Genomic DNA, 16,121 nt, shown 5'->3' with positions numbered 1-16,121 from the left:
TGCGGCCATATGCCGTGTCATTTTTGGAAAGTGAGGCATTCCAGATGATTGACTTGTACTCCTGGAGCTAACATATTTTATCTTTTTTCTTTCTCCATTATTTGTAATAATATCTTTAATCATCTGTGGTTAGGATACCAGATTTATTAGCATTAAATCCCAGAATGTCAAGAGTTGAAGGGAACCTAAACTTTATCAAATCTAGTTGCCTGATACCCAAGAATTGTTTAAAAAGTCATCAATACAGGGGAGGGCTCTGAGTGAAGTTAGAGGTACTTCTTTCTGGTTGACAGAGTCCGTCAACTGTTGAGTGCTGCTTTGTGATGGTTTGTTTGCTAGCTGAGGAACCCTTTCTGCTTATTTCTAGGTTTTAGACCATTCTGCCTTGACTTTGTTGAAAATCTGATTGTTCTTAAGTGTCAGATGTTAATGTATTTAGAACGACATTAATATTTGTCGTTATGCCAATGTAAATGAGTAAAAAAATTACAGAAATAAAACTGTTTTTTTTACTTCAAGGTCCTTATGTTATGGCCAATGTTGCAACAAAAATTTTTCAAGAATTGGTAGAAGGTGTGTTTTACATACATAACATGGGAATTGTGCATCGAGATCTGAAGGTAAGTGGGGGCGATGAAATCATTGAAAGCAGTGGTAGCTTTGTATCAGGGATGATTTGACGATGGTTCATTGAATTAAATAAGATTACATGTCCTAGTTCATTTGTTTAGGAGGTTATAATTACTGTCAGACAAATCATTGTTCGATAGATCCAGAGTGAGAAAACATTAGGTTGAAATTTTTTTTTTTTTTTTGAGACAGCGTCTCGCTGTGTCACCCACGCTGGAGCACAGTGGCGTGATGCCTAGGCTTCAATGCCTAGGCTCACGTGATCCACCTCAGCCTCCCTGGTAGCTGAGACTACAGGCATGCCCAGCTAATTTTTAAATTTCTTTTTTTGAGATGGAGTCTCGCTCTGTTGCCCAGGCTGGAGTGCAGTGGCACAATTTCGGCTTACTGCAAGCTCTGCCTCCTGGGTTCACACCATTCTCCTGCCTCAGCCTCCCAAGTAGCTGGGACTACAGGCACCCGCCACCACGCCCAGATAATTTTTTGTATTTTTAGTAGGGACGGGGTTTCACTGTGTTAGCCAGGATGGTCTCGATCTCCTGACCTCGTGATTCGCCTGCCTCGGCCTCCCAAAGTGCTGGGATTACAGGCGTGAGCCACCGTGCCTGGCCAATTTTTTTGTAGAGATAGAGTTTTGCTATGTTGCCCAGGTTGATCTTGAACTCCTGGGCTCAAGTGATCCTCCCATCTTGACCTCCCAAAGTGCTGGTATTGCAGGTGTGAGCTACTGCACTTGGTTGTAAGCTGACTTTTTTAAAGTAGTAATTTTTGGGCATTTGAAAATCCTCTGTGGAGTATGAGTACTTTTTTTCAGGTAGTAAGTGTGCTCTGAGTACTGATAAAATCAGTGGTGCTGAATGTTACTTAGTGCTGACAGAAATACTCATTTATTGTTGCAGACTTAGAGGTAAACTCTATAATTACTCATCTTAAAGTTTAACAAAATGGGAATTTTTTTTTTTTTTTTTGCTGTTTTAAAAAAGTCTGTAGGCCGGGTGAGGTGGCTCAGGCCTGTAATCCCAGCACTTTGGGAGGCCGAGGCGGGTGGATCACGAGGTCAGGAGATCGAGACTATCCTGGCTAACATGGTGAAACCCTGTCTCTACTAAAAATACAAAAAAACTAGCCGGGCGAGGTGGCGGGCGCCTGTAGTCCCAGCTACTTGGGAGGCTGAGACAGGAGAATGGCGTAAACCCGGGAGGCGGAGCTTGCAGTGAGCCGAGATCACGCCACTGCACTCCAGCCTGGGAGACACAGCGAGACTCCGTCTAAAAAAAAAAAAAAAGAAAAAAAAAAAGTCTGTAATGACTATTTGGTTTTCATCCACAAAAGACTGTCAAGAAAGAGAGAAAATACATTTGTGTCTTTGGCTGAAGAGATTGACATTAATTTGCTTACTTTTCAGCCCGAAGTTAAATCATGGAAAGGGCATGAAAAAACAAATCTAGGAACAAAAATGTTAGTAGGCAAATCACTTTATTTTTTGGAAAGTGTTCAAGAACCAGTAGTTTGTACATTTGGGATGTCAAAGGTGATAGGTTAAGCATTTTCTGGGACATGTCTAGCCAGAAAATGCAGTTTGAGTGGCTGGAAGTCCCTGCTGCTGTGAAGCTGGGAGGTCTTGTTTCAGGAGGTATGCCAGGTCATAACAGCAGTAGACAGAATTCCATATCGTCACCGGGAGAAGTTGCTTCAAGTGCTGTTTGTATTTCTCCCCGTAAATATTCCTGATGTTTCTTTTGCAGATACCCTGTAGGGATAAAGGTTTTTGCGATTGCTTTATTAGAGTGTCCCTTAAGAAGCGGAATTCTGGTAGCATGATTCCTGCAGGGAGAATTCCTTGGTTATTGGTCATTCTCAGAGGATAAGTGTGATAAAGTAGCCTGGCCAGAAGTGCCGTATCTCTTACATTGAAACTGCGCTGAAGGTACATATAAATTGGAGATTCCCCGTTTCTTGTTAAAATGTTAACATTTGCTTCAAAGTCAAGCAGGAGATTGATGATTGCCTCTCTGCCTCCAAAGCATGCCTCGTGGATGGCTGTTTGGCCTTTGTAGTCCTGGGCGTTGACTTTGGCTCCGTGAGTGAGCAGCAGACGGATGCAGCTGACCCCCGCCCCGAGCAGTCGGCCTGCTTTGCTTGATGCGGTGCACACTGCAAGCTTCAGGGGCGTGTTTCCCGTGGAAGAGACAGCACAGTTGACGTTTGCTCCACAGGCAATGAGCATTTCCATCATCTCCTTATTCAGCATGTTTGCAGCCATGTGAAGGGGTGTCATGCTGGCTTCATTAATAGCATTGACATCGGCACCATTTTGGGCCAAAATGGAGAGAACTGGATAGCAACCATATGCTATGGCCAGGTGGAGTGGTGAACGTTTGTTGCTTTCCCCTTGAGCGTTAACTTGAGCCCCGTGTGCACACAAGATGCGGAGACACGTGATGGCGTTATTCTGAATGTCTGTCAGGATCCTGTGCATTCTGTTGCCTGGTTTTGCCCACGTGGTGGAAGTGACTGGCCAGTGCAGTAGTATTAACTTGAGTGTGGTGAGGCCTGTTGTGTCCCTAGAATGGGTATTGATTACACGTTACACTGAATTCACAGTGGGAATGGCTCTACGTGAACAGTTAATGCTTAAGAAACCAATATTTATTTGAAGTCAGACCCTTTAGTTACCTTAAGGATGTGTTTCACAATCTGTATTGCTGGGTAGTTTCTCGCTATCCCAGGGTTTTTCGGGGGATGTGGTGGGATGTATCCCTATACGATGGGGCCTAGCTTCATTTTTTATATACATAAATTTTTTTTTTTTGAAAAATTCTTTTCACTTTTCTACAATGTCGTGAAGGAGGCCCAGCTTCTTGGAGCGGCCTATTTTTACCCGTGCTGCCCCCACTAGGGCTGTGTCCCTCCAAGGCTGTATCTTAGTGATTTCTGCAGCCTGGCACCTCACATAGTGCTGGGCTGGGTTACTGGCTTTCCGTGAAATTGTGTGGACTTGAGTGTGATCTGTTATCACCATAGAAGTGAGCCGTGAAGGCCCAAACTCCTGTTGACTCCTTTCTTAGTGGCTCTGTCTCTGCTCTCCTACCTGACATTTTTATGCGTGAGTGTGTAGGGAGCAGAAGAAGTGACAGGGGTTGAATCTAAAGACCTGTGGTCATTCTGAAGTTCATTCCCTGCTCCAAGCCAGGTGGAATGAGCATTTTACAACTTGGCCCTCATCACAGAAGCGCTTCCAAAAATTCCTTTGTTTTGGCAGAGAAAAGGGAAGGTTTATTATGTAAATCTAACTCCTCTGCTGAAATTAGAAAATGATTTTAGTTCACATATATCTGTTCAGCGTGAGGCCCTAGGCTATGGATATGGTGAAACAGCAGGTGGCCCCTACCTTTGTAGGGCTTACAGTCTAGCAGGGAAGATAGACGTGAAACAGTGAAATAGCTCAGTAAATACTGGAAGCCGGCAGAGTTCTAGAGGGGTGCAGAAGCCTCACATAGCGCATGCGGTATGCAGGGTAGGAAAGGGTCCCCTGAGGAGAATGGGGCGAGTCTGTGATGGTCGAGATGTGGAAGGGACTTCGAGAGGACTTGCAGAGCTGGGGTGGGGTGCTAAGGGAGAGTCTGGGAGCAAGACAGGTCGGGTGGGTTTTTCTGGAACGTGGTAAGGATTTGGGGCAAGAAGTTCTATTATTATTATTATTGGGATGGAGTCTCGCTCTGTCGCCCAGGCTGGAGTGTGGTGGCGTGATTTCGGCTCACTGCAATTGCCGCCTCATGGGTTCAAGTGATTCTCTTGCCTCAGCCTCCCTAGTAGCTGGGATACAGGCGCCTGCCACCAGGCCTGGCAAATTTTTGTATTTTTAGTAGAGATGGGGTTTCACCATGTTGGTCAGGCTGGTCTCGAACTCCTGACCTCATGATCCACCCACCTCGGGGTCCCAAAGTGCTGGGATTACAGGCGTGAGTCACCGCGCCCAGCCTATATACTACTTAATTCTTTCATTCACTCAGATAGTATTACTGGGCACTTGCTAAGTAATTGATTTGGTTGAGGTGGTGGAGATACAGTGGTGCACAAGGTGAACTTGTCTTTCATGCGACTTACCTTCTAGTGGAGAGTAATAAACAAGAAAATCCATTATCAGCCGGGCACAGTGGCTCACGCCTATAATCCCAGCACTTTGGGAGGCTGAGGCGGGTGGATCACGAGGTCAGGAGATCGAGACCATCCTGGCTAACATGGTGAAACCCTGTCTCTACTAAAAATACAAGAAATTAGCCAGGCATGGTGGCGGGCGCCTGTAGTCCCAGCTACTTGGGAGGCTGAGGCAGGAGAATGGCATGAACCCGGGAGGCGGAGCTTGCAGTGAGCCAAGATTGCGCCACTGCACTCCAGCCTGGGCGACAGAGTGAGACTCTGTCTCAAAAAACAAACAAACAAAAAAGAAAATCTATTGTCTACCTGTATTTTATTTTTCACACCTAACTTTGGTGGTTAAACTTATTGAGGGCTATGGCAAGGACTTTACTGCATTCCTCACAACACCACCATTGAGCACTTAATCCTCAGAATGTGCATTGATTTGGCAAAATGTTTGTGATGTTGGATTTTTCTCAGTGTTTCAGATTATCTCATCTACTCAGTAAAGACATTGGTTCATTCATAACATGATAATGTGTAGTCTGTCACCTTGAAGAACGAACAAGTCCAAACCTAAGTGGAAAAAAATGTATGAACTGAAAAAAATCTATATCAGGTATATCCTCACTTAGAAATGATTGCCAGTGAAGCTGGGTGCTGTGGCTGAAGGCTGTAATCCCAGCACTTTGGGAGGCCGAGGCAGGTGGATCATTTGAGGCCAGGAGTTCAAGACCAGCCTGGCCAACATGGTGAAACCCTGTCTCTACTAAAAATACAAAAGTTAGCCGTGCATGGTGGTGCATGCCTGTAGTCCCAGCTACTCGGGAGGCTGAGGTGGGAGAAGCTCTTGAACCCAGGAAGTATAGGTTGCAATGAGGCAAGATTGTGCCACTGCACTCCAGCCTGGGCGAAAGAGCGAGAGCCCTGCCTCAAAAAAATAAAGAAGAAAAAAAGACATGATTTTTGGTGGAGTTAACTTACCTGACTTCTGGGTCAGCGCCATGCCGTAACAGGCAGAGCAGACTCTGGGCCTTGTGGTACTTGGCAGCCAGATGGATGGGGATGATGGACTCTGTCTGCTTTGGAGGGAAAACAAAACACATTGTGTAGTTAAAAATACTGTTTGTGTTAGCTTGCCATTTCAAAGGCAATACATTTTTTTACTGTCTCATTGGCTTACTCTTTTTCTGGTATGTGCATTGAAAGTTTCCTTTTCTACTACCTGTTTTAAATGATCAAAACTCAGTGGATTCTATAGGCCCTGTGGTGTTTTACAGAAACGACATTTTCATTTGGTGCAACAGAAATAACACCAGTTCGCTTTGTGCTGATTCTTTCCAAAGAGCCCGTGATAGTTGAATGGTACTTTCGCAAGTGAAGTCACTTGTCCTTAAAAATGAATCCGCAGGCGGACAAGTGGTGCCGCTCGCTTACAAAGTCACCGTGATATCAGCAGTAAAACCTTGAATCTTATGTTTTCAAAGAACGGCATATGTTCTGGTTCCGCATTGCAGAGTCGCTTGTGCCAACTTTTTGAGATCTGAGTCTCGCCGCTGCCCAGGCTGTGGAGTGCAGTGGCCGGATCCGGCTTCACTGCAAGCTCCGGCCTGCCACGCCACCGCCTGCCTTCCTGAAAGTGAGTTTTGATCTACAGGCGCCTACTAATTTCGCCTCGGCTTAGTTTTTGTATTTCTCGACAGAGACGGGTTTCACCTGAGCCAGCCAGGATGGTCTCGATTCCTGACCTCAGATCCGCCTGGCCTGCCTCCCAGGAGTTGGGATTTACAGGTTTGAGCCAATCAAGGCCATTTTGAGACGGAGTCTCTGTTGCCCAGGCTTTCTGCCCTCCTGAGGTGGTCGGATCAGCTCACTGCAGCTCCCACCTGGTTCACATGCCATCTTCCTGCCCCAGCCTCCTGCTGGGAGGCTCACATGCCTGCCACCTTGTCTGCTCAGTTTTGTATTTTTGAGATTGGTTTCTCACTGTGTGGTCTTGATTCCCACCTTAGATCCAAATCTGCCCTCGGCCTCCCAGCTTGGATTACAGGTCAGACCATCACAATACCCCAACCTTAAAATTACTGTGGTTTTACACTGCATTATGGCAAGCATAGGGGCACAAGAGGGGTGATCTCCTTTTTGAAAAAAAAAATTTAATTGTAAAGGTAATAATCATTGTATAAACATTTAGAAACTGAAAATGTATATATTAAAAGGGAAAAACTATTTTTTATTTGTTTGTTTGTTTGAGATGGAGTATCGCTCTGTCATCCAGGCTAGAGAGTGCAGTGGTACGATCTCGGCTCACTGCAACCTCTGCCTCCTGAGTTCAAGCAATTCTCCTGCCTCAGCCATCTGAGTAGCTGAGATTACAGGCTCCTGCCACCGTGCCCGGCTAATTTTTGTATTTTTAGTAGAGACGGGATTTTGCCATGCTGGCCAGGCTGGTCTCAAACTCCTGACCTCAGGTGATCCACCCACCTCGGCCTTCCAAAGTGCTGGGATTACAGGCGTGAACCACCGCGTCTGGCCAAAAAAGGGAAAAACTAATTTGACCACTCGGAGATTAGCACCATGGGTATGTTTGAGAGATGACATGAATGGTCTTCCAGCCACACAGGATCTGGTGTTTTCTCGTGTTGGTTTGTGTGTGACATGTGCAGGGGAGGCTTTGAGGGCTTTGGGGAGCACTGCAGTGTGTGTGGAGTGAGCTGGGGTCGTGCCTCGTAAGGGCTGTGAGCTTAGCAGGTTCACCAGCTTTAGATGATGCTCGTTTCTAAGCAGCCTGACTTTTTTCCAGAAGTGACTGAGCAGAAAAGGGGGTACCTGGCTCAGAAGTAATCTGCTGCTGGTGGAGTTGGGCAGAATGGTGATGGGCTGGTTGACAGGGTGATTTCTCAGGAGTACCTCGATCGTAGTGCAGTCTTCTCTCATGATGGCTTCATAGAGTTTCGAGTGAAGTGCTGCGGATGGGCCATCTTCCAGGGACGTGGCACTGTCAACCACCAGGTCTCTGCTTCCTTTCCTGGGTATATTCCCCATGAGAAAAACGTTAAGACTTCAGGGGAAAATGTTGTTATGGAATTGGTCAGTTTCAGTCTCTTTATGATGATTCTTTCAGTTCAGTTCTATAACTGTTCTAGAATTTGTCAAGAATTGTATCTGTGAAGGCAGTCCATCAAAGTTTGGAACCAAGCGTCCAGACTTTGTTCCTTGATCATATAATGTCAAATGTCAGCAGTTTTTAGGGTTTTCTACTCTATCATAAAGACATATCCAAGCTATTATCTTACACCTTTATTTCTGATTTCTCTCCAGTTCAAGTGTAGCTGAAACAATGATCAAAGCTAAAAAAGAGGAATTTATACATTAAAATACAAAGTTTAAATTATTACTTTTAAAGTAAGAAAAGTTTTAACCTATTTTTTAGTTTTTATTATAATAGAATCTTCCCTCTCCCCATTACAGGTTCCGTTTTTCTCTGGCATAGGAATAGTTTGAGAGATGTTTTGGGTCTGCACTCGTTGCTTAAATAAAGCCATTTAGTGTGATTTATTAGTTCCTAACCCTGGCTAATACATATGAGTTATCTGGGAGCTTTTAAGAAATACTCAAGTTGGCTGGGCGTAGTGGTTTATGCCTGTAATCCCAGCACTTTGGGAAGCCAGGGCAGGCAGAACACGAGGTCAAGAGATTGAGACCATGCTGGCCAACATGGTGAAACCCCGTCTCTACTAAAAATACAAAAATTAGCTGGGTATGGTGGCGTGCATCTGTAGTCCCAGCTACTCGGGAGGCTGAGGCAGGAGAATTGCTTGAACCTGAGAGGCAGAGGTTACAGTGAGCCAAGATGGCGCTACTGCACTCCAGCCTGGCAACACAGTGAGATTCTGTCTTTAAAAAAAAAAATCAAAGTTTTTTCATAGTGTAAGAAGCATGCTCACCCATCCAAACCCAAAGAATGAACTTGGAGGCACAAAGAACAGTGAAAGTCAGACTTTTGGCCGGGCGTGGTGGCTCAAGCCTGTAATCCCAGCACTTTGGGAGGCCGAGGCGGGTGGATCACGAGGTCAGGAGATCGAGACCATCCTGGCTAACATGGTGAAACCCCGTCTCTACTAAAAATACAAAAAACTAGCCGGGCGTGGTGGCGGGCGCCTGTAGTCCCAGCTACTCGGAGGCTGAGGCAGGAGAATGGCGTGAACCTGGGAGGCGGAGCTTGCAGTGAGCCGAGATCGCGCCACTGCACTCCAGCCTGGGTGACACAGCGCGAGACTCCGTCTCAAAAAAAAAAAAAAAAAGAAAAAAAGAAAAAAAAAAAAAGAAAGTCAGACTTTTAATAGCAGTCTTGTAAGGTCGTGTGTCTGGTAGGCAGGTACACCCAGGGCAGTTACAATAGGTAATTTATCTCCTAGCGTGCAAGTCCCTACCTCGGTTCCTCATTGGTCAAGGACTACAGGGTTACGATCTTCCCGGAAGTCGCCTGAGTTGCATTATCCCCTTAGAAGGTTATACCCTGGTCCCTTCCCCACTTAAGTTTGGATTTCCCAGTAATGAAACTGTCTTCCCTTTTATGGGCTGACTTCTCCTTTACATCCTGTTTGCTTATTGTGATCTTCTAGGTGGATGAGCCATGCGGTTTGTTACATTCACAGGCTAGCTGCCAGTGCTTAGATTTATCATGCCTTGAAAAAGCCATTTAAAATGTTTTCTCACACATAGAAAATCACATCTCTGGATGCGACAAGACAGTTCTTTTCCTTTCCTTGCCTTTCTTTTTCCCTTACCTTTTTTTTTTCTGTCTTTGAGACAGAGTCTCACTCTGTTGCCCAGGCTGGAGTGCAGTGGTGTGATCTTGGCTTGCTGCAACCTCTGCCTCCCAGGTTCAAGCAATTCTGCCTCCGCCTCCCGAGTAGCTGGGATTACAGGCATGCACCACCACACCTGGCTAATTTTTGTATTTTTAGTAGAGACGGGGTTTCACCATGTTGGCCAGGCTGGTCTTGAACTCCTGACCTCAGGCGATTCACCCGCCTTGGCCTCCTGAGGTGCTGAGATTACAGGCATGAGCCACCATGCCCAGCCGAGGACAGTCATTTCTAAGAGCTTCTTGGGTAATGATGTGCAGTAAGGGTTGGGAGGCATTTGTGTACAAAGCATGCTCTACATTAATATTCTCCAAATTTAGAATAGCCTTGGGACTTATAGGAATACTGATGCTTGTGTCCACCCCCAGGAGTTCTGATGCAGTTGGCCTGGGGAATGGGTTGAATGTTGAGTTTTGTTTTTTTTTTCCCTTGAGGCGGAGTCTTGCTCTGTCACCCAGGCTGGGGTGCAGTGGTGCAATCTTGGCTCACTGCAACCTCTGCCTCCTGGGTTCAAGTGATTCTCCTCCCTCAGCCTCCTGAGTAGCTGGGACTACAGGCGAGCACCACTATGGCCAGCTAATTTTTGTATTTTTAGTAGAGATGGGGTTTCACCATATTAGCCAGGCTGGTTTTGAACTCTTGACCTCAGGTGATCTACCTGCCTCGGCCTCCCAAAGTGCTGGGTTTACAGGCATGAGCCACCGCGCCTGGCCGAGGTTTTTTTTTGAGACGGGGTTTTGCTCTTGTCGCCCAGGCTGGAATGCAGTGGCACAACCTTGGCTCACTGCAGCCTCTGCCTGCTGGGTTCAAGCCATTCTTCTGCCTCAGCCTCCCCAGTAGCTGTGATTACAGGCACGTGCCACCACGCCTGACTAATTTTGTATTTTTTAGAGATGGGGTTTCACCATGTTGGCCATGCTTGCCTCAAACTCCTGACCTCAAGTGATCTGCCTGCCTCAGCCTCCCAAAGTGCTGGGATTACAGGCATGAGCCACTGCACCCGGCCGGATGTTGAGATTTTTAAAACTCCTGGATGATTCTGATGTGCAGGCAAATTTGGGAACTATTCCTCAAATATTTAACTTTTGAGGGGCTGCTTGCTCCTGAGTTCCAAACACTTAAAAACATTTACAAGTTTTTACTATTTGTTTTAAGAAAGCCAAGGTGTTGACTTGTTTTGTTTGTTGATAGCCAAGAAATATTTTTCTTCATGGCCCTGATCAGCAAGTAAAAATAGGAGACTTTGGTCTGGCCTGCACAGACATCCTACAGAAGAACGCAGACTGGACCAATAGAAACGGGAAGAGTAAGTTTTTGGTTTTGTTTTGTTTTCTTTGCATAAGCAAAAGACATGGTTGCACATGTTAGTATTTAAAGAGAATCATAAAGATTTAATAGCAAAGGTGAGATAAAGATAAAAAGAACCGTCATTCCCTTAGGAGCTACACTGCTTGCTCATAGTAAATGTTATTTAATGTTGACAATGCTAACACTGCAATGTTTAATATGTGACTTTTGAAATGATAGGAACACCAACACATACGTCCAGAGTGGGTACTTGTCTGTACGCTTCACCTGAACAGTTGGAAGGATCTGAGTATGATGCCAAGGTAGTATTTGTTGCTTTCTGTCCTTTCATCCAACTTATTTGGCAGTCATAAATAACAAACAGTACAGGGCCGGGCGCAGTGGCTCACGCCTGTAATCCCAGCACTTTGGAAGGCCGAGGTGGGTGGATCACCAGAGGTCAGGAGTTCAAGACCAGCCTGGTCAACATGGTGAAACCCTGTCTCTACTAAAAATACAAAAATTAGCTGTGTGCGATGGCACATGCCTGTAGTCCCAACTACTCTGGAGGCTGAAGCAGGAGAATCGTTTGAATCCAGGAGGCGGAGGTTGCAGTGAGCCGAGATCGCACCATTGCACTCCAGCCTGGATGACAAGATCAAAACTCTGTCTCAAAAAAAGAAAAAAAACAAACAGTACAATGAAATGCAGAAGCTCTGTCATAGAGATGTTTTTGGAGATAACCAAGTACTCTAGATTATTAAGTGGCTCAAATTGCCCTAAGAAGAAGCCTCACTTTTCAGTAGAATCTGTGTTGCCTACTTTACCATTTCAAAATCCACAGGTGTCACACATTGTTTTTGTTTGTTCATTTGTTGTTTTTGAGACAGGGTCTTACTCTGTTGCCCAGGTTGGATTGCAGTGGTGTCATCATAGCTCAAGGCAGCCTCCAACTCCTGGGCTCAAGTGATCCTCTCACCTCAGCCTCCCGTGTAGCTGTGACTTCAAGAGTTGTGCCACCACACCCAGCTAATTTAAAAAACAAACAAACAAACAAACAAATATATATATATATTTGTAGAGATGGGGTCTTGCTTTGTCCAGGTTGATCTCAAAATCCTGGCCTCAAATGATTCTCCTCCCTTGGCCTCCCAAGTGCTGGGATTACAGGCATGAACCACTGCACCTGGCCTAAATCGATTTTGAAATGAGCTTTCCCTTTAAAACATCACTGTTCACCTCAGGAAGCTAGAATTCATGGAAGCCTGTGTTCAGCCTTTCTTCTAATTGTTTTTTTTTTTCAGGCTTCGGTGAATAAACGCCAAGGGGAAGCCTGCCCCTTGACTCCCCTTGAAATAGAATGAACATGCTGTAAAGTTTGAATCCCCATTGTTCCTTGAAGAAATGCTAAAATCCATTTTTCAAAACAACAGCCTAGTAAAATTTTCTTCCTTTTGATGGCTCCTTGAGCTTTTTAGTGATTGGGAAAGAGCTGTCAGAAAAAATGATGGCTGCCCCTAAAGTCTTGTCTAGTGAAGACCTTTCTAAAAAAATCTGTTTTTAGGAGTAGTATCACAGATTTTATGCAGTTTGTTAAATGTCACCAAGGACACTTGGTAAGTATGAGTGGAGGCAGAGGTGAGACTGGAGGAGAACCCGCGACCCACTATGGCTTCCCCGCAGCTGACACTAGCAGGCGTGAGCTCATGTCCCTCTCCCTGGGTCAGGCCTGGATTGTTACGGGGTGCTGAAGACAGTTGTATGGTCGTGACTGCTGTGGGTGGGGATTATCCCTGCTCTCCACCTGACCATCCATTCTGCGTGCCCACGGATGCCCCTTTTTGGGGTTGTGAAAGTCCCTGTCTCTGATGAGCCATCCTGCTCTGTTCCCTTCCTTGTGGGTGACTGTATATCCTCATTCTTAGAAACCCTCTCCTGTTTGGAGGGTGGAACACGGAAATGGAAACGTTCTTCTCACTCTGTATTTCACTACTGAGTTCCCCCTTTTTTTCTTTTTCCAGTCAGATATGTACAGCTTGGGTGTGATCCTGCTAGAGCTCTTTCAGCCATTTGGAACAGAAATGGAGCGAGCAGAAGTTCTAACAGGTTTAAGAACTGGTCAGTTGCCGGAATCCCTCAGTAAAAGGTGTCCAGTGCAAGCCAAGTATATCCAGCACTTAACGAGAAGGAACTCATCGCAGAGACCATCTGCTGTTCAGCTGCTGCAGAGCGAACTTTTCCAAACTTCTGGAAATGTATGTGCTTTTGTTTTTCTTGGACCTGGAGTGAAGGTGGTTTTTATTTCCTCTCTTGGGGAAGGAAGGGGTGGGTGGTGCCCCTGGAGGCTGGGGGTGGAAGAGGCAGATGATGGTTCTGGAGGCGGGGCCTATTTGTTCTCATCCACTTGCTGCTACTCACCTGCAGGGTGTGCTCGCAGGACTCACTCCCCTTAGGGTAGCAGCTCTGGCTGGCCCCAGCAGGCACAGGAGGTATCTGCTGGTGTTCACAAAGAGGAGTGGAGGGCCGGGGGCCAACCCCACAGCTAAGGCCGGGTAGGAAAGCTTCCTGAGGCCTGGTGGGTGTGACTCTTCCCCAGAAAGGCCGGAGGGGCCCATCGGGTTTGCCCCTTCTGATGGCTGGGCCTTTAAATGTCCATGTCAAAGTCTGACTCTTCACCACCTGCCTGCTGTTATGGGCTGTCTAGGTGTCTGTCGGGGGCTCATCACTGGCAGGGCTGGTGAGCCCTGAAGTGGTGGGTGGGTCCCTTGAGGGTGTTTTGGTCACTGATGAGTTTAGCACTCTCAGAATTTCGGGTTGTAGAAAATCCTGGCACCTCCCCGGGTCGTGCTGAAGAGTGTGCCCCAGGGGGGCTGCTGCCTTCCCTGCGCAGTACACAGCCACTGCAGACCACCCAGGAGAGGCAGGGGTGGCCTGGTGTGGGGGTCTGGCTGCAGCTGCTGCCCTGGACATGGTCTCTGTACATGTTTTTCTTTTTAATGCTGAGGAAAATATGAAGCTTAAAATAGAATTTGTTTAAATTGTGAATCCTGGCCGGGCGGGGTGGCTCATGCTGTAATCCCAGGCATGGGATTTTGGGAGGCCGAGGTGGGAAGATTGTCTGATGTCAGGAGTTCGAGACCAGCCTGGCCAACATGGTGAAAGCCCCTGTCTACTAAAAGTACAAAAATTAGCCGGCCATGGTGGTACACACCTGTAATCCCACCTCCTCAGGAGGCTGAGGCAGGAGAATCACTTGAACCCAGGAGGTGAAGGTTGCAGTGAGCCGAGATCACACCACTGCACTCCAGCCTGGGCGACAAAGCGAGACTCCGTCTCAAAATAAATAGTGAATCCTGTTTCAGTGAATAGTTGAGCTTAGACTCCTATTGGTGCAAACAAAATATTTAAACCCATTCTCAGAGTTCCCTGACTGTATCAAGCACTAGGTTGAATGCCAGTAGCACGCTTGTATTCACTGTCCACGTAAGCAGGTTGACTCCCTACCACCTGTCTACTCTAAGAATTATAAGCACCAGGCGCGGTGGCTCACGCCTGTAATCCCGTCACTTTGGGAGGCCGATGCGGGCGGATCATGAGGTCAGGAGTTCAAGACCAGCCTGACCAACATGGTGAAACCCCGTCTCTACTAAAAATACAAAAATTAGCCAGTTGTGAGCCACCACGCCCAGCCACAGATGTGGTTCTTAAAACTAAGTATAAACATTTATCTTCACACATGAAGGGGATTTTCTAATGATCAGTTAAGACAGCTATTAGAGACCATAGTTATTTAGTATTTATAACCATAGTTATTTAGGATTTCTACTATCTTGCAAAAGTTTTTTGTGTAAAATGAAACCTTGGCTGGGTGTGGTGGCTCATGCCTGTAATCCCAGCACTTTGGAGGGTTGAGGCAGGTGGTAATTGAGGTCAGGAGTTCAACACCAGTCTGGCCAACATGGCGAAACCCCATCTCTACTAAAAATACAGAAACTAGCTGGGCTTGTACGAGAGCGCCTGTAATCCCAGCTACTTGGGTGGCTGAGGCACGAGAATAGCTTGAACTGGGGAGGCACAGGTTGCAGTGAGCCGAGATCATGCCACTGTACTCCAGCCTGGGCAACAGCAAGATTGTCTCAAAACAAACAAACAGGTCTGGGGGGAAAAACAGTCCAGGCACGGTGGCTCACGCCTGTAATTCCAGCACTTTGGGAGGCTGAGGTGGGCAGATCACTAGGTCAGGAGATTGAGACCATCCTGGCTAACATGGTGAAACCTTGTTTCTACTAAAAATACAAAAAATTAGCCAGGCATGGTGGCGGGCGCCTGTAGTCCTAGCTTCTCTGGAGGCTGAGGCAGGAGAATGGCGTGAACCCGGGAGGTGGAGCTGCAGTGAACCGAGATCGCGCCACTGCACTCCAGCCTGGGCGACAGAGTGAGACTCTGTCTCAAAAAAAAAAAAAAAAAAAAAATAGTAGTAAGTTATTTTAATGGAGTTTAAAATATTTTCTCCTTACAGGTTAACTTCACTCTACAGATGAAGATAATAGAGCAAGAAAAAGAAATTGCAGAACTAAAGAAGCAGCTAAACCTCCTTTCTCAAGACAAAGGGGTGAGGGATGACGGAAAGGATGGGGGCGTACCTGTCTAACCTTCCTCAGGCTGTATCTGTAGGATGAAAGTGGACTTAACTTTTAAGGTAGTTAACTGGAATGTAAATTTTTAATCTTCATTAGGGTATAGTTGGTATAATTCTTAGTTGTATTTAGTAAGCCTTTACAAGACTTTTTAAAGATGTCAGAGTGCCCCAAGCTGGTGCTCCTTCCTTTCCTGCCTCACAAGCTCCTTTTCCTGAATTTCCTACCTAAATGGTCTCTGAAAGAAAAAACTTGGACCTTATCCTCAATTATTTTTTCCTTTCAACTCTGTTGACCCTCTGTCTGGTCTTTCTCTAGAAGGTTCTACAGAAATTGACGTGTGCCCCTGTCACTGCCCAAGCCCAGGCCTGCACATACTCACTGGACTGTTCCAGTTTTGACAGCTGCCAGTCTTCCTACCCCTTTCACACTGCAGCCAAGTTCATTACCTGTAGGACGCCTGATCATTTCATTCCTTGGCTCCAAACCTTCTGCTGCCTCTAAGATAAAAGCTCAACTTCTTAACAGTGTACAGGCCGGGTGCGGTGGCTCAAGC

At 46.3% G+C, this 16,121-nt stretch overlaps 2 protein-coding genes across 5 annotated transcripts in view; one reads left to right on the top strand and one right to left on the bottom strand.

Annotated features, from left to right (window-relative positions):
* EIF2AK1 (eukaryotic translation initiation factor 2 alpha kinase 1) overlaps window positions 1-16,095 on the top strand; it is a 41,128-nt gene extending 25,033 nt beyond the window's left edge. For 2 of the 4 annotated variants that reach the window (XM_031665612.1, XM_031665611.1), the window contains exons 11-15: window positions 520-620; window positions 10,833-10,947; window positions 11,169-11,251; window positions 12,950-13,183; window positions 15,448-16,095. In XM_031665612.1, coding sequence (XP_031521472.1) covers window positions 520-620; window positions 10,833-10,947; window positions 11,169-11,251; window positions 12,950-13,183; window positions 15,448-15,579 — 665 coding nt within the window. In that variant the 3' untranslated portion in view covers window positions 15,580-16,095. Of the gene's footprint in view, window positions 1-519; window positions 621-10,832; window positions 10,948-11,168; window positions 11,252-12,949; window positions 14,871-15,447 lie in introns of those variants that run through there. The other 2 variants (XM_031665610.1, XM_031665609.1) reach the window with 1 other exon arrangement.
* ANKRD61 (ankyrin repeat domain 61) lies at window positions 2,090-7,871 on the bottom strand. Its single transcript, XM_009198888.3, has 3 exons — window positions 7,600-7,871; window positions 5,755-5,852; window positions 2,090-3,194 (listed from the first exon to the last, which is right to left on the bottom strand). The coding sequence occupies exons 1-3, from the start codon at window positions 7,813-7,815 to the stop codon at window positions 2,192-2,194; spliced, it is 1,317 nt and encodes a 438-aa protein (XP_009197152.1). The 5' UTR covers window positions 7,816-7,871; the 3' UTR covers window positions 2,090-2,191.
* Window positions 16,096-16,121: the final 26 nt, after the last annotated feature.

Source organism: Papio anubis, chromosome 4, assembly GCF_008728515.1.
Source record: "Papio anubis isolate 15944 chromosome 4, Panubis1.0, whole genome shotgun sequence".
Taxonomy (NCBI): domain Eukaryota; kingdom Metazoa; phylum Chordata; class Mammalia; order Primates; family Cercopithecidae; genus Papio; species Papio anubis.
This window is presented reverse-complemented; position numbering and strand designations above follow the sequence as displayed.

Coding starts and splice junctions, on each gene's coding strand:
- ANKRD61 (XM_009198888.3), bottom strand. CDS start 7,815: ATGGGGAATATACCCAGGAAAGGAAGCAGAGACCTGGTGGTTGACAGT. Junction 5,853..7,599: donor GCAGATTACTTCTGAGCCAG/GTACCCCCTTTT, acceptor TTCCCTCCAAAG/CAGACAGAGTCCATCATCCC. Junction 3,195..5,754: donor GGCGCTGACCCAGAAGTCAG/GTAAGTTAACTC, acceptor TACCCATTCTAG/GGACACAACAGGCCTCACCA.